Source organism: Cyclopterus lumpus, chromosome 18 (genome assembly GCF_009769545.1).
Source record: "Cyclopterus lumpus isolate fCycLum1 chromosome 18, fCycLum1.pri, whole genome shotgun sequence".
NCBI lineage: Eukaryota > Metazoa > Chordata > Actinopteri > Perciformes > Cyclopteridae > Cyclopterus > Cyclopterus lumpus.
Window position 1 is genome coordinate 2,461,291 of NC_046983.1, and position 14,982 is coordinate 2,476,272.

Here is a 14,982-nt window from a genome sequence, read left to right on the forward strand (position 1 = left end):
ATGTCGAAACACAAAACACTGTATTCATGCTGAACAATAAAGTGCATCTAAGTAAAAACAACACAAAATCCATACTTTTTAGTTTTTAATACTTAATGAACCGTTTTTTAATGTGTTCCTTTTCAGTCTACCAGTCAAACATTGAGCAACAGACAGAGTTGTAAACAAAGTCAAAGTCAAATATTTGATGTGTGTGAACCTGCTCAACCTGCAACACGCCCTGCAGCCTACAAACAAATGAGTGGGTTTCTCTCATTTGCATTTGTTCATCCCTCTTTGAGAACAGGAAGTGACTACCAGCAGCTTTTGAACAGAAATGAAACTTAACAGAGGGAGGGCGGCCGAGGAAGGACACACACACACACACACACACTCATATACACACACCAAGTGGGAGTGGAGACAGAACGAGACACAGAGCTCAATATCTCGATAGCTGACAGGTAACACTTTCTTTTAAATGTACTTTTTCTTTTAAATGTTGAATTATTACTTTCAGGTTCCGTTTAACCTTTTGGTTTGATTCAAAACAATGTTGTGTACTTCGCTTTAAAATGTGCCGGTGGGGCTTTAGACCGGCTTATTTACTCAAGTCAGAACACCTTTGCAGTTTCCTGCCAATGAGATCTAACACACACACACACACACACACATGGATACCCTGGAAGCATCCAGTGGGCATGTCACTTGCGTTATCTCTATTTTGATTAGAGTATTTTTTATTGATGTTTCCTTGTTGTTCAGAAATAATATATGCTTTGTCATCTTGACTTTTGAAATCTGTGCATTAAAAAAAAGTAATGAGACCTAAATCTATCATTTGTATTACCTGTAGAGCAAACCAGGGGTTAAACTGCACGCATTGCTGAAATTAATTCACTTGCCTTTACTTCTACATTTTAATAATGGGAAACACAATGTGGTCATTTTCTCCCTTTTATACAGAAAAGTCTTTTAATTTCAGCAACTTGTTAAGAATTGATTTGAATACTGGAATAAAATGACAAACTTTTCTGACCTTTGCTACTATTATATTTCATTTACTTAATAGTTTAAAGCAAAACTGAAAAATAAACAATAAAAAGTCAACATTAAATATTTACAAAGTATAAATAATCGGGGAAGTAATGTACATTGGATAAAAGCAAAATGCAAAGCAAAAGAAAATCTTTAAAATGCTGGATAATAACAACATAATATTACATTTCCAAGTGAGTAACTTCTTGCTGGTCTCTTTAAGCAGACATGGCCTCCGCTCAAGCATCACCCTGCGACACCAGCTTACTGGAGAAGCATCTCTTGTGCTCCATCTGCATGGATCTATTTGAGAATCCCGTCACTACGACTTGTGGCCACTCCTTTTGTAAGGAATGTCTGGACAAAACCTTTAGATGCGATTTAGACGGATGCCCCCTGTGCAAGGAGTATCTGAGGAAAACCCCAGAAGTTAACATCGTCCTGAGAAACATTGTCGAAGAGACGAAAGAGATGAAAGAGAGGAAAGAGAGGAAAGACGATGAGTACACCGGGGCGTCCGGCGAAGTGGCCTGCGACATTTGTACCAAGCGAAAGCTGAAGGCGAAGAAGTCCTGTCTCGTGTGCCTTGCCTCATATTGTTCGAAGCACCTGGAGAACCATTCGACAAAGGCAAGGCTGAAGGGCCACAAGGTGGTGGAACCTGTGGAAAACTTGGACGAAAGGGCCTGTCTGAAGCATGGACGCCCCTTGGAGCTGTACAGCAGGCGGACGGAGACGTGCATTTGTGCACTTTGCATTCGAGAAGGTCAGGAGGAGATTGTTTCTATTGAAGACGAATGGGACAAGAAGAAGGTGAATTAGCACACGGAAGGCCTCATAGGTTTCAGATTCAAGTCTTGACAGTATTTTGTGGTTACTTAAATATATATCGTGGCACGTTGGACAAATTGATACACACACAAAATGAGGTACACATGAGGCGACGAGCTTTGAAGTCGGGATATTGACTTGTCTTTTTTTGTTCACAACAGGGCAAGCTTGAAAACACAAAGACAGACTTACACGAGAAAATTCAGAAGAGAAGAACCCGGATGGATGAGACCGATACGTCTCTGAAAAGCTGCGAGGTAAGCTGCAACACATACATTACTGAGCCGGGGTTAGCCTGTTGTGCAAAAAGCAACCGTCAAAACCGTCCGGGCAAGTCTCCAGACAGTGTGGCATTTAAATTGGACAACTGATGAGTACTTCAGAGCGTCTCACACAAACATAGACTATATATAAGAAATGGACATAGTCACTATGACCTTCAGCACTTTCGAAGTCTTGAGTTCGGGCATTTTGGCCGTCGCCATCGTAGCTTTTTGTACCCAGAAGTACAACCGAATGTTGTAAATGACCTTTTTAGGCCACCAAAATATTACACTTATCTTTCATGAACTGAAAACAGGGACAAGAACTAGACCGAACAACGCATGGACCGCAATTTAGATTTATATTTAGTCAAATCGTGACTATTGTTGTCTGCGAGTCTCAAAGGAGAAAAAGGAGGTCAAACATCAATGCTTGCCCTAACCCTATAACCCTTAACCCATTTTCAGGACCAGATGGATACTGAGTGGAGGGATATTGACAATGTGTTCACAGCTGTTGCTGACATTGTGGAGGAAGCCCAAGCGACGGCTCTCAAGCCGCTGAAGGAGAGGAGAGAAGTTGTCAAGGAAGAGGCAAACGGCATCAGAAAGGAGTTGGAAGCTGAGATCAACAGCCTTGAGAAAACCATCTCTGAGCTGGACAACATATCTTTGCTCGAGGATCACATCCTCTTCCTTAAAGTGAGAGAAACGTGTATACATCGAGCAGAAGAAGAAAAGCAGTGCAGCTACTGGTGGTTAGATCTTCCTCTCTGTAGTCTCATGGTTGATCTCCTCTGTATTTCCTTTTCTCAGAGTTACCCATCTCTCACAGAGCTGGACAACCTCAAAAACCTGGGTGTGGCGAGAAGCGACGCCAACCGCAAGGGGAGACTCTCGCTGAACCCGGATAACGGCTACTGGGTCATCGTGCACTACGAGGAGGAAGAGTACGCAGCCCTGACGGCGCCGCCGGTTCGTCTTTCCCTGCAAAACAAACCTGAGACGGTCGGAGTGTTTGTGGACTTCGAGAAAGGCCTCGTGTCCTTCTACGATATGACGGCTCAGTCTCACATCTACTCGTTTGCGCAGGAGGGTTCGTTCGGCGACGACCTGCTCCCATATTTCAGTCCACATGCAAAACAAAATGAGAAAAACGCTGACGCTTTGATTATTTCTGGCGAGAAATATTGCAAGGAGGACATGAAGAGTCTTTAGGCTTCGTAGTGAAAACACGGTTTTGTTAGGGTGATTTTGTTGGAATATCCGTCTTTTTGTGGCGAGATAATCAATTTATAGATAATTTGTAGAAGATTCTTTCTTTTAAAAGGTCTGGGAGGAACTAAAGACCAAAGTTGCATACAAATTTCATACTAACAAGCTGTTCAGTACACATGGACAGCGTGAGATGTGTTAGTATGTCCGTATGAAACCAATAGTCCATAAATTGCATTCCATGCCTTTTAAAATGTGACAGCGTGCAAACACTGGGCACTACGCCGGCTTAAATATCCACACTCCTTACGCCAATAATGTGTATCAATGAATGTTGTTACAGTATACCTCTTGTCCTGACTAAAGTGTTCACCTGAACTACACCAACAACTGTTTGAACATGTCTGAAATGTCTACAAATGTCTACTTTCTATAGTTATAGAAAACACAAAATTCTTACATCTTATACTGTCATCTTGGACCAGCAATCCCATAATAGCTGATATGAATTCATGGGTTTATCCTTATTTAAGAATGATTTGACTTATTCAACAACAATGTGTAAACTTGAGAGATACATGGACTTTGGGATTGTGAGTAAAATTATTATGAAGGTGGTGGGCATATACTACTTGGTGTGTGTGTGTGTGTGTGTGTGTGTATACAATGTAGCCAGATTATTTACAATATGTGCCGTAATAAACTTGTTTTAATCTCAAAAACAAAATAAATATCGAGTCAAATTTCTTAGAAGTAGTACAACATATACATTCATTTAATTAAAATAATTCTAATTAAAGATAACTTGTTTTAGATTAAGCATGTGCCACATCATAAATCATAATCCAGTAATACAATTTTTTTTATAAAATGAGATATTTTGTAGGAGACTTTTGGTACTTTCATTATAATCTGAATACTTCTACATTTCTTTTCAAACGCGTCACGTGTTCATAACAGGACGCTTATTGTTTTGGGGCGATTACAGGAAATCCTCACGATGGTTTTTGGGTTTTTTTTGGTCTGAAACGAAAGTGAAACCGTGGAAGACGAACCGGGGAACGGAGAGCGGATCACTCGGAGCCCGAGGAGCGTCGAGTCCACAGCGAGGTGAGCTAATGATGATTGATTGACATGTCCCTGAACCGTGATGCATTAGCATTTATATTTTATGTTTTAAAACACAATGAAAGGCTAAATATGCTCTGTGACGACCTCCTTTTTTTGACAAAAATAAAAAATAAAGTAAATACTGTTAAAAAAAAAAAACACGTTCATACCTTCCAAGAAAAGGGATTTGACTTGTAAGTGTTTCGTTATGAGGTCCTTTTATTGTATTAAACATTTCCTCATTGCAGTGCACAGAACTGAACGGGTAGGTTCGGGGCGTGGCCAAAACACACGAAACTGTTGTTGTTGTTGTTGTTTGTTTAGCTGCAGAAGGAAGTGCATAGTAAATAGTTTCATCTGGTGAAAAGTTATATTCAGACCTTATTTAATCAACTAATTAGATGAAGTCGTGTATTCTAGAATTCTAGAAAAAGTTTCTCAAACTTTGTGCACATTTATAACACAGATATATATTTTAAAAATATCTTTAAAAAGTACTATTATTATTACTGTCATTATTATATGCTGTATTATTGTATTATTTATTGATATTCCATCCATCATTTTAAATATATACTGTATTCACCATCTTGCTTGATTCAATTCATTATACTAATCTATAAAAGATAATCCCTTCCTTGGTTTACCTGTGCTTGTTTGTTTGTTTTAATTCATCCGTATCTCCCCCTGACGTTTATCTTATTTTATGATTTATTTATGATTTCCATGTTGATTCAATTCCGTTTGAAGAAGAAAAGAAAACAAACCTCACAACACTGATACGTTTCTGCATTCAAAAATTCCTTTCCTGGTTGTTGTCTGTGTGTATTTTACAGCAGGAAGTAGGCGACACTGCACAATTACTCTGGAGTACAACTAGAGGGCGACGAGTCACTGTGTTACACGTCAACAAGTCATCACTGACATTGTAAGAAAGAAAAACACTTGATCAGACAGTCAGTAGAGCTGACATATAAATATATATATTTCTTCTTCTTTTTATGGTTTTCAAATGTTAATTAATTCATTAATTAATTAACCTTTGCAGACACATTTAACACATCAGACATGAGCTACCAGAGTTGCCACTGCGGTTGGTCCAAGGTCACGACATACCAGGGCCTGAGGACTCACCAGGGAAAGATGGGATGCACGCCGAAGGGAATGGGTATCCCTGAGAGTGAACAATTCAGATTTAACACTCACCTTTCTTCAATAATCTACGAAGCACCTCGCATACATGTTGAAGACCATTTGATCTTCACCCCTCCTTTCAAGCCTGGTGAGTGGTACACATCCGTGATCATGTAACCGTGTTTATCACTAGTGTCTAATTCACCTGCTGCAAATGTTGGAAATAATAGAAGTTTGACTTTCTTCTTATTTTCAGTTCGTCAACAGAACACCTGGGAAACATCTGGCCTGTTGAACTGGACCACTCCAATCAAGACTGAGGTATATTCAAGCCAACGTATAGTTTACATATGTGCTGAACATGTCCCTGACTTCAAAACGTGTTGTATACAAAAAACATACTGGATAATTAAAAAAAAGGTATAGGATTAAATGCAAGATCGTATATATAACAAAAATAAAATTAGATCAATGTAAATCTTGCGATCTTCTTCCTCTCTCCGACAGACTTTTTCCGTGTCTCCAAACCTCGCCACTCTTCCAGCAACAGAATATGCAGTGACAGAGGCTCTCAAGCCAGGTATGCTTTATAATGATAGTTTTTATAATGTCTTAGCTGTAAGTAACACAAAGCAGTTTCTTTTTATGGTTTTCAAATGTTAATTCATTAATTAATTAACCTTTGCAGACACATTTAACACATCAGACATGAGCTACCAGAGTTGCCACTGCGGTTGGTCCAAGGTCACGACATACCAGGGCCTGAGGACTCACCAGGGAAAGATGGGATGCACGCCGAAGGGAATGGGTATCCCTGAGAGTGAACAATTCAGATTTAACACTCACCTTTCTTCAATAATCTACGAAGCACCTCGCATACATGTTGAAGACCATTTGATCTTCACCCCTCCTTTCAAGCCTGGTGAGTGGTACACATCCGTGATCACGTAACTGTGTTGCTCTCTCCGACAGACTTTTCCCGTGTCTCCAAACCTCGCCACTCATGCAGTGATAGATAGGACAACATCTGCCTCTTGGGACTACAAATGAAAAATAGCCTCCCGGCACATTTACAGAAATGGTTTTATTAATGTGCACTGTCCCTTTTTAATAAACAAAACAAAAAATAAAAAATAGAGGCTCTCAAACCATGTATGTATTATAATGATAGTTTTTGTAATGTCATAGCTGTAAGTAACACAAAGCAGCTGTGTTCATTAGTGACCCATGCTCTTCTCCTACAGTGATGGGAACTCAGGACCCGTACAGAACTCCCCTGGCGCTTGATTTCTCCAACGGCGCACAGGTACAACGTCTTTCTGTGCAAACAGGTCAACGTGTCGGAGTCATTTTGAGCAAAACCTGTCAAATCTCGTCTTCCACTTTTCTCCCGACAGTCGCCGCCGAGTCCGGCGTCACAGACCTTCAGCACCCAAGTTAATCCTGCAGCCGCGGGGGTCACGGTGGAGGAGAGAAACAATGCAGGTATGCCCCCGAGTACCGTAACTCATTCACGACAGGAACAAACGTAGAGATGATACGAAGCCGCTTCGTTTGACGGTGACCAACTGGCTTTTTCTCCACAGCGTTTCAGACTCCACCGCTCCACAGCGCGGCGCTCCAAACCACCGCCAACGCTCGTAGGGCGCTTGATTTCTCCGCCTGCGCACAGCAGGTACAGAAGATTCTCAACGTGTTTAAAAGAGAAAATCTAGCTTCATCCTGAGAATCACTTCTTAATTACATGTGCATTTGTATACAACTTCTTTTTTACCCGTTTGGATATCATTCTTTGTACAACTGCATGTCATTTGGTCCAGTTTGCCCTGACTGCTTTCATCCTTTAGCCGGTGCAACAGCCGTGGCATCTTCCAACTACCACAGCACAAGAAACAGTCAACCCAAGAGAGAGAGAGAAGGAGGCAGAGAGGGAGAAAGAGAAAGAGAGGGAGGCTCAGGAACTACAAAGGGTACTATACTTTTTAATAATGCACTGTATTGTTTTGAGACAAAACTAGCTTTGGGGCTAAAAGGCTACAGTGTAAGTCCAGGTCTCTTTGCACCAACTACTGGATGGATAGCCATGTAATTTGGTGCAAACATAGCTTAGCCTATTAGCATGCTAACATTTGATAAACTCTATTTGGTATTTTATACTTTTTAACACTTCTAATTTAGCATTTATTAGATTTAAACTTGATCAGTTTCATTCGGCAATGCTGCCATTGTACTTGTGCAAGTGCTCACTACGATGCGTGCACACCACTATAAGTATTATTTGTTTCATTTAAGGTGAGACAAGCCCTGATGATTGCGGAGTTACAGCAGAACATTCAGACGAGAGAACGAAAGACGGCGGAAGTCAGATCATCTGTAAAAGCCTGCAAGGTGAGCTGTGGCCCATTTCTTTGCTTTGTGATTTTTGTTTTGTTCGTGAATGTTTCTTTAACATCCTCACCACCCCGTTACTCTTTTCAGGGCGTCTTGGATGCTGAGTGGCTGGAGATCAACAGCGTGTTCTCAGAGGTGATGAGAGTCGTCGAGGGCACCCGGCAAAAAGCCCTCCGACCGGTGGAGGAGAGGTCGGTCAGGGATACACTGACATCACAGTTAGGGGCTCATCAATGAATAAAGCGCTTAATGTTACTGTATGTTACTTTTAGGAGAAAGAGAGTGAAGAGAGAAGCACAAGATATGGTCCAGAAGCTGCAAAAGGAAATTGACGAATTAAAAATGACCATTGACAAGTTGCACAAAAATCCAGACTTAAAGGTAAGACATCCACGCTTTTGACCCTTTTGACATTTGAGTCGTATTTTTTCGCCCCTCGATTTCAGCTAAGCCAATATTCACGGTTTTGTGCGCAACAATTCTGTGTATTTTTCCACTTTTATTCCTCAATCATTGTCATATTTTCTTACACAGGTTTCACCTCAAAGTTGTGACTGGAACAACGTCACCGGCGACTCTTCATTCTCCTTCGGCACGCTGAGAACGACAACGTCAATCATGATGAAAGAAATCCACCAGGAACTGGAAAAACTCTCATCGGTTGGTGAGTACTCTTCAAGTGGAACGCCATACGCATTTCATTCGTCGTCACTCGCTTTGATATCATTTCTCTTTCCACAGAACTCAAGAGGATTCCCACATGTGCAGGTGCGTGAACTGAAAAACAGAATATTTAAATAGGAAAGCACGGTGGCCGTGGTTTAAAAGAAAAAGCTCCAGGCACTAAATGACTTGAGCGCATTTGGAGATTAAATTCATAAGCCTTAAGCATTTATGGTTAAATGGCCTGTCAATGACATTAAAACAGGTTCTTCTTCAGGGTAACAAATAAAGAGGCAACGCCTGAGCCCACTGGAGGTCTTTTATACATTCACTCAAGGTGTATCCTAATTGAGCCATTAGGTAGATAAGAGGTTGCACTCTTATATTTGCTTTCTTTATGGAGTAGTATCTATTTAATAAGTTTACTAATATAAAAGAGTGTATTTCACCCATATGAAGTGCATCATGACTTTATTTCCCTACAGTGGATGTAGAGCTGGATCCAACCACTGCACACCCAAGTCTCGTCCTTTCCCCCGACCGGAAGTCGGTGGGAGACGGAGGGAAGTACCTGAAGGTTCCCGATGGTCCACAGAGGTTTGACATGTTCGGCAGCATCCTGGGGCTCGACAGGTTGACCTCTGGGAAGTCCTACTGGGAGGTGGAGGTCAGCAACAAGACGGGGTGGGACCTGGGTGTGGCGAGACCCGACGCAAAGCGCAAGGGGACACTCTCGTTGAACCCGGGTAACGGGTACTGGGTCATCGTACATTATGAAGATAAAAAGTACGCAGCCCTGACGGCGCCACCCGTCAGCCTCTCCCTGCCTCAGAAGCCTCAGAAGGTCGGAGTTTTTGTGGACTACGAGGAAGGTCTCGTGTCCTTCTACGATGTGGGGGCTAAGTCTCACATCTACTCGTTCACCGAGTGTTCCTTCAGCGGTGGGATTTTCCCATATTTTAGTCCACATCTTAAACACAACAATAATAACCCTCATCCTCTGATTATCTCTGCTGTCGTAGTAAATGTATGAAGCGCATGCGTTACTAGTGCACTGCTAGTTATAATGCACCAGGAGAACATTTTAAAAAAAAAAAAAGGTTTTCTCGCCTGATCATCTGAGGTGTTTGGGGATTGATTCCCTTTCTAAGTTTAGACTTTCCTTCTTCTTTTTAATTAATGAAGAGATAATTAGTTGTTTTTTTATCATTTAAAAAATGTATGCTATATATTTTTCGCTTAAGTGGTTTCTGGCATTTTGCACTTTTTGCATATTTTATGCCAAAGGAAGAACAGTATAAAAGTTACATGGAGGAGATGAGTAACATTGAGTAACAGCATTATATTAAGCGCATTTCTTAATGAGATTCACATTTTTTAACTCATAATAGGTGGCGTGTCTATATAAAACATACGGGTACCCTTTTCCATAATCAGTTCAGTTCATACTATTATTAGTCTATAATCATATTATTATCAAACTAATGTTTTTATATCCATATACTTTTCTCCACTGTGACTATTTTGCAAAGCTGTACAGGTTTTATTGGTTTTATTCTTCAGGGTAACAAATTAAAATAAAATAAAAGATGTTTGACTTTGTATGTGTTGGTGTAACTTAAAACCATAATGAAACCTGTTTCCCTTCAGCTTCAGAAGCGTTCTCTTCCCCTTTGCTTTGCACTTTCTTGGAACTCGTTTTATGCTCATTAGTGTGGTCCAAATTGTCACTAGAAATAAAGAAACGGTCAATCATTCAAACAAAGAATAAGGCTGATGCTCCTCCATGCATAGGTGAAGCCCCTTTAAGAGCAACCACAGCTTTCTCTGGAGAATAGGCAACAGGGTGTTTACCCCATGGTTATGTGTCAAAAAAGATGTCATGAAACTGGCTTTTTGGTCAACAAACTGAGTAAAAGGTAGAACAGGTTTTGGTAGTCCCAGAGTAGGAGCAGACTGTAGAGAGCCCTTATAGTCTGAGATTATTATTTTTTTGATCGTGTATCATTGAGGAGAGGTCTCCAGTATGACATCATACCTAAGAAACTCATCAGCTGTTTCTTGGTGATTGGTTTTGGTTCAGATTGTGTCGCTTGTATGCGTTTATATTTGGAAGGCAAATAGAAATTTGGAGAGGCTACGCCTTGAGTCCATTGTTAGCGAAGCTTCTAAGCTCCTAGTAGCCCTTTGGGACTCTTGTCCAGGTGTAACTTTGGCCGTTAAACAAAAAAAGATAGCCAGTACTTGCTGTCTTTGCGCACTGGGACCGAGAGAAGCGCATGAGCCAGGTCACGTTCTGGCATCAGGTGGAATCGATGACGTGAGGGTTTGAAACCTGAGATGCATCAGCAGCATTCACTGCATGCAGATCCAGCGGACAAAGCGCCACTATGGTTGGTATGAGCTTTGTCGGATGATTGGCCTATCGGATAGAAGAGTCAACACACAGTTCAAAGTCTAGTGAAGGGCAGAAAACAAGTAATAGTAGCTTGTGATGTAGTTGGGTTTCACAGACAGAGAAAATTAGAACGTAGCCAATGTACAAGGGCCAATGCCTTTTCCAGGAGTTTAAAGAGACGAAACAGCTTAAAAAGGACACTAGCAATGGTTTAGTTTGAGTTCTTTATTGTTCAAAAGAAGAGAAGACAACGAACATATGTAAAATGGTTGTTATTGACAGTTTGGATTTTGGCATCCTTGTCATTATAACATTTGAGTTGTTATCATCTTTCCGTCGTCATTCAGCAGTTTGTCTTTGTGTGTTATGTGAACACATTTATCTTATGTCACAAATGGGTTAACATAGGTGACTTAACTTCTTCTGTCCCTTTTAAAAGTACACCAACCAAAGACCAGACAAACATGTTGAACCCTGCAGGCCTCAAGGTAGGAAAAGGCAACGTTTTTGGAGGATTCGTAGACATTGGATCCCAATTATCAGGCTCAGTATTGACCTGACATCTAAAACCTCTGTCATGCTCAAAGACGGCGTTCTGCTTCCATGATAATTTTATTTTTTTATTTTATTCTATGTTATAACATTTCTTGAAACGAGCATAGATATAATAACGTGTCATCCATGAAAAGGAATATTTTCTCTAAGTTACATGAAGGAGATGAGATACATTGAGTGATAACAGTATTATATTAAACATATTTCTATTGGGATTACTGAGACAATATGTGTGATATGTGTAACGTACTTAATGCAATAAACCGTTTCTGATGCATACTAAAATCCTCTTTTTATCAAACTAATGTTTTATAAATTATATATCCATACTTTCACACAAACTGGGAATTGTTTGTGAAGCTGTATTATTCCTGTTTGCTTTGCTTTTTATATTGTCAAAGACATGGCTTTAAGGTGCATTATTCAATATATTGGATGTTAACATTGAATCATATCTGTTGTGGCTTTATGCTACTCGTATAGTTAGTACACTGTTATAGTTCTACTACTCGTGGGTTATCTAAATCACTATTAGATACAAATGCACGGAGACGAGGATGCGGTACAAGTCCAATCCTTTACTGGCGGGCGGATCACACAACTACATGAACCAACTATCACCGAACACGTAGTAGTGACAGTCAAACACAATCGAGCACCGAGTGCTCGATCCAATATACCACATCCCTCTTTTCCGACTGAGAAGTGGCATACGTATCAGTTACCTCAACAGTTAACTATCATTGTGCTATAAAGATTGGGATTCCCGAGAGTGTTTTACAACTTGTGCACTCTAGGTCCTCTTGGTAGGTCATAACCCTGATACACAGGAAAGATTATACAATGTCCATTACAAAAGAAGGATTATATAACACCTGAGTGACGTATAGCGTCTATGCAGGTTATATTAGGCGATTATACTTTTTCTACTTTTATATTTTTCTACGATCATTCAACAACCAAGAAACCGCTGAAGGTGGTGACGTCATTGTTTCCCCAAACATGTGCATTAGCACGTAAGTGCACAAACACCTGGTCCCCTTTCTGCAGCTGCACAAACACTGCGTTGCCTCCGTTGTCGGCCCCGTCATACTGTGTCTTATGATCATGGGACGCCACAAGAACCTGGTCGTTCTTGTAGAGGGCTAGACTCACTGGGTAATTCTTTCCAGCATGATAAGAGAAGGTGAAGTAGTAAACGCCTGTAACAGGTGCAGTAAAGATACCTGTGGAAATTACAGTGTGGTCACTTTCTTTCAATTCATTAACACTTTGTGTAAATAATACTACAACAAAAAAGAATGCAACTGATGGTATTACCTGTGGCTGGATTGTAGGCAGTATCAATGTTTGTGATCACACTTCTGTAGATTAAAATTGTGTCTGTGTTGAAGGGTCCAATGTCTCTATTTACTCCTCCAATTGCTGCACTGAACATCACCTTGGTTATTTCTGTGTGAAACAAAACATGCTGATTACAGAAGTACCTTCCATCGTGTTCCGCTTAACCTGGGCCAGGTCAAGGGGTCAGCAGGCTTAGGAGGGTATTCCAGACGTCCCTCTCCCCAGCAACGCTTTCCAACTCTACGAGGCGTTTCCAGGCAAGACAAGATATATAATCTCTCCAGCATATTCTGGGTCGCAATGGAGGCGTCCAGGAGGCATCCTGATCAGATGCCAGAACCTCCTCAGCTGGCCCCTTTTGATGCAAAAGAGTAACAGCTTTACCCTTGCTCCAGATGTCTGAGTTCCTTGCCCTATCTCTAAAGCTGAGCCCAGAAAACCTTAAATTGCTTTGCCTAAGGTTTCTTCTCTTTTTCACCCCATTAAACATTTTTTTTGGGGGAGTCTTTCCTGATCCGATGTGAGGTCCTAGGACAGAGGAAGTCATATGTGTATGGATTGTAAAGCCCTCTGAGGGAAATTTGTAATTTGTGGTGTTGGGCTATACAAATTAGATTGCATTCAATTGAATCCTTTCAGTCACTACCTAACGCTCATGACCTTAGGTGAATCAAGAGTTTTGCCTTCTGGCTCAGCTCCCTCTTGAACACAACGGTAAAACGCCGGCAGGAATGCAGACGCCACACCGAATCGCCTGTCTATGTCTCACCATTTTACCCACTCTTGACAAAAACTTCAGGATACTTGAACTCCCTTGCTTTTTTCCTGGCAGATAACTATTGCCCCAGACTTGGAGGTATTGTCTCTTCACACCGCTTCACCCAACTGCTTCCCCCTCGGCTGCAATTCGCACCAGTGTGTGGTGAAGGTCATGAAGGAGACACCAGAACCACATCATCTGCAAAGTGCAGGGATGCAATTCTGAGGTCCAAAAGACATCTCATCCTGGTTAGAAGTTAGTGTACAGGAGAAACATTCTATCACGCTACTTCCATCTCTTGTTGTTTAATTTGGAACACTTGTTTTGTTACACTTAAATGAATCATGTATATTATACTACAATACAATAAATGCTGTATTAATTCTTCAATTTAACTTTACCTTTGTTTTTTAGTTCAAGAATCTGTGTTTCACTCTTCTTCAGCCTGGTTTCACTGTCCGTCAGCCTGGTTTCACTCTCCTTCAGCCTGGTTTCACTCTCCTTCAGCCTGGTTTCACTCTCCTTCTACCTGGTTTCACTCTCCTTCAGCCTGGTTTCACTCTCCTTCAGCCTGGTTTCACTCTCCTTCTGCCTGGTTTCACTCTCCTTCAGTCTGGTTTCACTCTCCTTCAGCCTGGTTTCACTCTCCTTCAGCCTGGTTTCACTCTCCTTCTGCCTGGTTTCACTCTCCTTCAGTCTGGTTTCACTCTCCTTCAGCCTGGTTTCCACAGCTCTGAGTTTTTCTGTCATGGCACCAAACTCTTTCAGCATTTCACACATGTCAGGCTCGCATTGTTCAAGTTCTTTTTCCATGACAATAGTATCATTAAAATTATGGGCCACAATCAAGCCGCAAAAAGGCAAAACAAAGAATAAAATGGCCAAATTCATGTTGATATGAATCCAAGTTTATTTAAGATCACTCAGTCCCCTAAACTCTGACTGATGTGATCCCTCTGGCTGCTTTTATGTTGTGTAATGATGATTGGTTAATTTTTAACATCCCATTCCAAAGGTGGCTCTCTTTGTTGAGTTCAATGAAGAAATAATAATACATTGACTCTCAAACTAACTTTGAAAGTGTGAAACTGTCTCAGTTCTTCACTGGTCCTACAGGCCAATATTAGAGCCCCTTTATTGATCCAAAAAAAAGACATTGAATATGGTACATGGTATACAGAGTCGTCAAAATGGCTCATGAAACCATCTACGAGTTGTACATTCCCAAGCCTTGCCGGCATCAACACAGCTTCCATGACGATCCTCTGTCTGGTCACCTGGGTCCAAAACCTACAAAAGAA

At 41.0% G+C, this 14,982-nt stretch overlaps 3 protein-coding genes across 5 annotated transcripts; 2 read left to right on the forward strand and 1 right to left on the reverse strand.

Moving 5' to 3' along the window:
• The first annotated feature begins 343 nt into the window (after nt 1-343).
• Nucleotides 344-4,043, forward strand: LOC117747543 (E3 ubiquitin/ISG15 ligase TRIM25-like). Its single transcript, XM_034556867.1, has 5 exons — nt 344-443; nt 1,244-1,830; nt 2,010-2,105; nt 2,580-2,813; nt 2,928-4,043. Exons 2-5 carry the CDS (start codon nt 1,246-1,248, stop codon nt 3,327-3,329), a joined length of 1,317 nt encoding a protein of 438 aa, XP_034412758.1. The 5' UTR covers nt 344-443; nt 1,244-1,245; the 3' UTR covers nt 3,330-4,043.
• Nucleotides 4,044-4,319: 276 nt separating this feature from the next.
• Nucleotides 4,320-10,389, forward strand: LOC117747515 (E3 ubiquitin-protein ligase TRIM21-like). Of its 3 annotated transcripts, none has more exons than XM_034556805.1 (16): nt 4,320-4,436; nt 5,273-5,364; nt 5,485-5,718; nt 5,827-5,891; nt 6,078-6,150; nt 6,259-6,492; nt 6,815-6,876; nt 6,968-7,055; nt 7,157-7,245; nt 7,418-7,540; nt 7,863-7,958; nt 8,049-8,152; nt 8,234-8,342; nt 8,496-8,625; nt 8,703-8,729; nt 9,110-10,389. In XM_034556805.1, the coding sequence occupies exons 3-16, from the start codon at nt 5,505-5,507 to the stop codon at nt 9,655-9,657; spliced, it is 1,962 nt and encodes a 653-aa protein (XP_034412696.1). In that variant the 5' UTR covers nt 4,320-4,436; nt 5,273-5,364; nt 5,485-5,504; the 3' UTR covers nt 9,658-10,389. The 3 variants fall into 3 exon arrangements, with proteins under 3 accessions (XP_034412696.1, XP_034412698.1, XP_034412697.1); XM_034556806.1 differs by having other exon boundaries at nt 4,345-4,436; nt 5,276-5,364; XM_034556807.1 differs by lacking the exons at nt 5,827-5,891; nt 6,078-6,150; nt 6,259-6,492.
• A 2,136-nt stretch (nt 10,390-12,525) lies between these two features.
• On the reverse strand, nt 12,526-14,494 carry LOC117748099 (complement C1q-like protein 3). Its single transcript, XM_034557723.1, has 4 exons — nt 14,400-14,494; nt 14,083-14,126; nt 12,898-13,029; nt 12,526-12,803 (listed from the first exon to the last, which is right to left on the reverse strand). Exons 1-4 carry the CDS (start codon nt 14,492-14,494, stop codon nt 12,526-12,528), a joined length of 549 nt encoding a protein of 182 aa, XP_034413614.1.
• Between the last annotated feature and the right edge of the window lie 488 nt (nt 14,495-14,982).